Source organism: Cryptotermes secundus, unplaced genomic scaffold (genome assembly GCF_002891405.2).
Source record: "Cryptotermes secundus unplaced genomic scaffold, Csec_1.0 scaffold292, whole genome shotgun sequence".
NCBI lineage: Eukaryota > Metazoa > Arthropoda > Insecta > Blattodea > Kalotermitidae > Cryptotermes > Cryptotermes secundus.
Genome location: NW_019731979.1, coordinates 275,597 through 281,517, shown reverse-complemented (window position 1 = coordinate 281,517; position 5,921 = coordinate 275,597). Strand labels below are relative to the sequence as shown.

Here is a 5,921-nt window from a genome sequence, read left to right as displayed (position 1 = left end):
AAGCTTACAACTCAGCTACTAATTACACTGGAACTCATATCCTAACATGACAGACTGTTTTTCGTTGGAATCCTTGCCGAGGGGTCTTCCTATTGCCAGTGTCGCACATTGTTGTTATTATTATTATTAACGTTATATTTTTGCAAAAATTTATTATTGCTGAGATCTTTTCTGATTCAAACTTGTGGATATAACGTCAAAATTTTGCGCTTTTCTCATGTTTGTAATTGTTGTAGTGTAATCAATATTTTGTGTAATATTCTTAGACATATTTTTTATGTAAGTTTTGAGGTTTTTACGGCGATGACTATGAAGAAAGTCGTCTCCTGGGTTTAGGCGCCATGTATTCTTCGTTTTGGCAGACGTTTCGGAGGAACGTATCGCCTCCATCTTCAGAGCAGTTGAATGACTTGGAATGCAGAGAGCAGTAGCTGTAGACTACTTTCTGCATTCCAAGCCATTCAACTGCTCTGAAGATGGAGGCTATACGTTCCTCCGAAACGTCGGCCAAAACGAAGAATACACGGCGCCTAAACCCAGAAGAAGACTTTCTTCATATTTTTATGGTTTATTTTTATATAAAATTTCAGATACGTGTCTACAGCGCTTAAGCAGATAAGAGTGTTGATCTCATAAGCCTATTCTTTCACATGACGTTGGAAACTAGGCTAAAAATTTCAAGACTTCTTTATCGTACACGTTCCTGCCATCTGAAGACCTAATTTCTATCTTCCGCAAATAAGATAAACAGAAAGATCGCGAGGAAATGGAGACCAGATGTTACAGACACGTGCATTATCACTTTCAGCAATGTTTCTTCATTCTTCATCTCAAAGTTTTAATTATTCTTTCATTTTATAATACATACAACTGTTGTATCTTTCAGAGTCCTTTTCAAGGATATTGAACTGCGTCATTAAGCTGGAATCACATTCTTTATGTCTGCAGAACGGGACTTCTGGTACGAGGAAGCCAGAGCCGCTTTACGACGCCGGCTGTCTAGTGATGGCAGCACGGGGTCCGCGCGCCCTGTGGCCCGCAATGTGATTCTATTCGTGGGTGATGGAATGGGACTGGCTACTATCACCGCTTCTCGAATTCTCCGAGGCCAGAGGGAAGGACGTCCGGGTGAAGAGACACGGCTCGCCTGGGAGCACTTTCCCGCTGTGGCGCTTGCTAGGGTAAGTACCATGTTTGTTTTTATTGCAGGTTGTTCGAATGATATCACCGACAAAATGAAGCCGGGGTAGCTCAGTCTGTGTATCGATGGGATGTAGGCTGGGCGGCCAGAGTTTGATTCTCGCCAGGGGCACAGATTCTTCTCTTCATCCCATTCTCCAGAACGGTCCTGGGACCTACCTATTCCCCTATTAGTGGGTACCGGGGGCTCTTTACCCGGTGTATATCGGCTTTAGCGTCAAGCTGACCGCTCATCCTAATCTAGTTCCGAAGTAAAGAATTATGGAACTATAAACCAATTCCATGGCACGTTTTTATGGGGAGATACTTTATTAAGTGTAGGGATAACTTTACGTATCGCCAGCAATACAGTAAAATGAGATAATTTCCTCTAAATAAAGTGGCATAAAATAAAGAATTTGCTTTAAAATATGCCTCATATGTTAAAACAATAATAATATATACAAATTCTATTTTCGAAGCTACTTTAATTAGGGCAAATTATATCATTAAACTGTATTGGTGGTGATATGGTAAAGTTGCCCCCATGCTTAATAAAGTACCACTCCATGAAGACGTATGGCGGAATGGAGGTATAACACCAAAGCTTCCTTTCCTTCGTGGTTACACCGCGATCTAACGATCTATCGTATCTGTGCTCAGAGCTGTTCATCTTGAAGTAGCATTGGCTAAGAGTCACTTGTTTTCCAGGAGGTCTGACAGTAGTACGAGTATATTCTGTTTACGAGCTCTCTTCCGCTAGTTCATATTACGTGCTCTAAACGCTGCGAACTTGTGACTGTGCTCTTCGACACTTCGGGTGAAATAAAGCTCTAATAAGAGTGCTATATTCTTGCGCCTGAGTTATGACTTGCTGCCTTCATATTCAGCAGAAACAGGGATCGTAAATTTTACGCGGGTTCGAAGACCTCTCATTTATTTCTGTAGTTAGACAGCTTAATTTAATAAAACTTTAACAAGGCCAAATTTTAAAAATGTTTTTCTTTCATTTCCGAGCACTCTTTGTTTTCTCTAAAAAAATGACCTACATATGAACGTAAGAATTAGTATTGCACAGATACACACATATTTGCCGTCTGGTATGCGGTCTCCAAGTAAATCTCATTTGAGTACAATTCCTAGTGACTTGTGCCTGTCGCTACAAATTTGTAAATTCAAATTTCGGAAGCGAGTGAAATAATCCCATTATTTCATACATAACGAAATGCAAGAATGAAATTCACTATAGGCATATGCAGTGCGAAATCTGTAATGTGCCTAAATTTGGTTTCACTCTCAGTAATATATTTGCTTCTGTATTACTTGAGCGTAATAGTGATTCATATATGGAAAGTCTCAAATAACTCACTCATGGAGTTGAGCTCTTCTTGAGAAGCTGCCAATTATGCAGCTATTCCCAACATTTTGTAGAACCCGAAGGTTCATTGGCGAGTTCTGAAGAGCCCTCCACTCCTCCCTATCCCGAGTCAGATCAATCAAATTTATATCATCCCATCCTATCTCTTTAAGATCCATTTTAATATTGTCAGGCCACCTACGTCTTGGTCTTTCATGTGATCTCTTTCCTTCTGGCTTTCCCACCAATATCCTATATGTATTCCTCTTCCCCCCATTCGTGCTACATGCCCTTCTCACCTCGTCCTCCTTGACTTGATCGTTCTAATTATACTTGGAGAAGAGTACAAGTTATGAAGCTCCTCATTATGCAGTTTCCCCCAACCTCCTGCACTTCATCTCTCTTCGGATCAAATATTCTCCTCAACACCCTGTTCTCAAACCCCTTCAGTCCATAACATTTGGAAAGTTTATACTCATTTCTATTCGATGAAGTAAGAAGAGCGGTACGGGTGTGTGGTCGCATCATATCAAAATAATCTTATGGTTCCGATTACAACCGTGTAAATGATAATGAAAACCACAAAAAATAGAACATTTCTTCGACGTCGTTTACGGTCTGTCACTTACAGCTTTTAGACGAAACAAATTAAGACATAGAAATTAAACCGTTCGTGTTCGTGTGTATATGGTAGATCACGTAAAAGGGCTCTTAAAGACGCCTTATAGGAAGCATTGCATGCTCTATGAAATGTGAAAATGCGTGCGTGAAACTTATTGTCCAGGAAAACATGGTACTTAACAAGTTATAATGTGTCCCGAAAACTCTGTAACCAAAAGAGAAATCGCTTTCACCGTAACGTCCCCAACTAGTGACAACTGAGACTGTATAATTCAGTATGACATAATCGTACGTAAACCATCCTCATTTTCTGGTAAGTTTTTTAAGCAGTGGTATCAGTTGATCTGCTGGCATCTACAAAACAAAATTTTATAGTTTAAATAATGAAACAATGGATTTCATATTATATAACACATTCATGTAATTTCTGGGCTCCTTGTTCTTTGTTTCCGGAGAGTCAGAACTAATTGCTCTCTCCGGCAGTACCTCATATTTGTCTCGTTCAGCTCTGCGTTCTTAAAAAATTTCTTTCGCCACAAAACACGTCGCCAATTAAGAACTTATCGTGATTGTAAATATTGTCGAAAAGTAATCATATTTTTAATGTGCAACATGTACTTACGTGCTTTAACTGCATCCCAATTCTTTTACTCTCGTATAGGTTCTAACAGTACTGTCACGTGTATCAGTGACTATAGACAGGGTTCGGTTTGGTAATTGGATTACAGTAACTACAAATAATTATACTACACTAAGGATTACTGTAATTGTAATCTATATAAATATAATCTTAAAATTCTGTTTACACTAGTCTTTGCTAGGTAACAATTCTCAACAATAGTTATGCTTTTACAAAGTCTTCACTATCTGTTTCCTGTAAAGGAATTAAAACACAAGAATTACAACAGTCTCACTGAATTACGCACTTCAATATCACATATAAAGGCTTCTTTTCAGGGCCTCCCGTGCAGACCTGAACTCTCAACTGAAGTCTCCTGGAGTGCCTTCTCGTTTATTCTGGAACTTCTTATAATGCTTTGGCACGGACCACATAGGAAAACTCTTCTACGTCTGTTGCAACGCGACTGCGTAGCAACGGGTGTAATATTCATTAAAACAATGGATTTCCTATTGTTTTCATGTACTTTAGGGGGAAGTTGTTTTCCAGCCGTTGCATATAAACGGCAGTTCTTCTAATGTTGCTTGTTGGAACGTGTTTCGGAGCTGTTGCCTGGCAATGCTTTGATACAATCCATTACATTATGAATAAGGGAGGGCGGGGTAGAGGGTGGAGCATGGATCTCTTCTCTTCTCACAGGCCAGGTAGAATTTATGGATCTCTCGGTAAAAAGGCTAACCTAAGTCAGGCCACATCCTCCCTCCAACACAACCGGGCTGAAGGTGGACGTAATTTTTTAATAACTTCAACATTCAAACTCCATAAACACTGAAAACCTAAGTTACACATTACTAAACATGCTGACAATCGGCCCATATGGCATGCTTAACCAATTCAATGAGCCAGTCCAGTTTGCATATTTCTCCTATCTGGATCCCCCTTATCAGTAATGAGGTTTCTAACCCACAGAGAAGATCTGTATGACGTGACAGATTCTTCATGGGATTCCATAAGGTTTCAGTCTCGAGTGTTCAGGTTTTTCTCCACAGATGGCACTAGAGGTAGATACTACGTGTCTTCACACTTTTTTTCCATTTCTTTGCTTGGATATTCATGCACTTGGTTTTCTTGGCTAGGTTTGTAGCACAAAGTTCTATCTCCTTTTCTATCCTACTTCCACGCCTGTGCGTGCTGTATCACAACTTTTATTGCATATTTTCTTGTGATATCCCGCCGAATTGGTCTCGTCTCAAGTGATTAAATAGCTGTGAAAATCTGATACGTGTTGTCCAGTGATTGAGGTTAGCTTTTCCTAAAGGGCCCAACTGAGTAGGTGTCTTCTCCCCTTACCTGAGTACGGAAACCGATCCAATTTCCGAAACGTCGTGTTTTCTGTTCTCTAGAATCTGGACAACGGAAAAAGTCCAAAAAACACAGTAATTCTGTGTGTTATACAACATCGACAGAACCCTTTAGAATCTATGGTATTAGTGGTTCCGCTACAAAGTGCTTGGTGTTAGCTCTGGCACGAATAGAGTAATGATACAAAGTTTAACGGGAAAAGTAAAAATCATGACTCACACTGACACTCTGAATTGGAACTGTCCTTTTCCAAGCAAAAGCGTTTTAGAAGCCGCAAGAGAGTAAAAACAAAGATGTTCACATATATCTAACCTGCAGTAATCAACTTCCGTTTTGAGTGCTACACTTTCTACTTATGGAACTTCGGTGTATGTGGTTGTTGCAAGTTATAGAATTGTATGATGTCTTCATTAATCTGTACTTTTCCGTAACAATTTTAACGAATTTCTACACAGGCATGAGGTTTGAAACTAGCTGGGACGACCAACCTGCCATCAAATAAATGAATACTCATTACCACGGTTCTAATGTATAATTACCGTCAGTTCTTAAATGCAACTATGAGATGTAACAAACAGAGCATTACAATTAGTTACTATAGGATTCTGACGATGGTGTATAACACACTGATATATTGGGTTTCTGGACTTTATCCATCGTCCTGGTTTTTAAGATAAAAACACGACGTTTCGGAAACTGGATCTGTTTCCTTCCTCAGGTGAAGGAAAAGGGAAACACCTATTCTGTTGGGTCCGTTAGAAACAGCTAGCCTCAATCACTGGA

At 39.7% G+C, this 5,921-nt stretch overlaps 1 protein-coding gene across 3 annotated transcripts in view; it reads left to right on the top strand.

Moving 5' to 3' along the window:
- The window catches only part of LOC111867379 (alkaline phosphatase), a 565,319-nt gene that overhangs the window by 344,669 nt on the left and 214,729 nt on the right, over window positions 1-5,921 (top strand). For all 3 annotated transcript variants that reach the window (XM_033752661.1, XM_023857175.2, XM_023857174.2), the window contains exon 3: window positions 949-1,181. In XM_033752661.1, coding sequence (XP_033608552.1) covers window positions 949-1,181 — 233 coding nt within the window. The remainder of the gene's footprint in view (window positions 1-948; window positions 1,182-5,921) is intronic.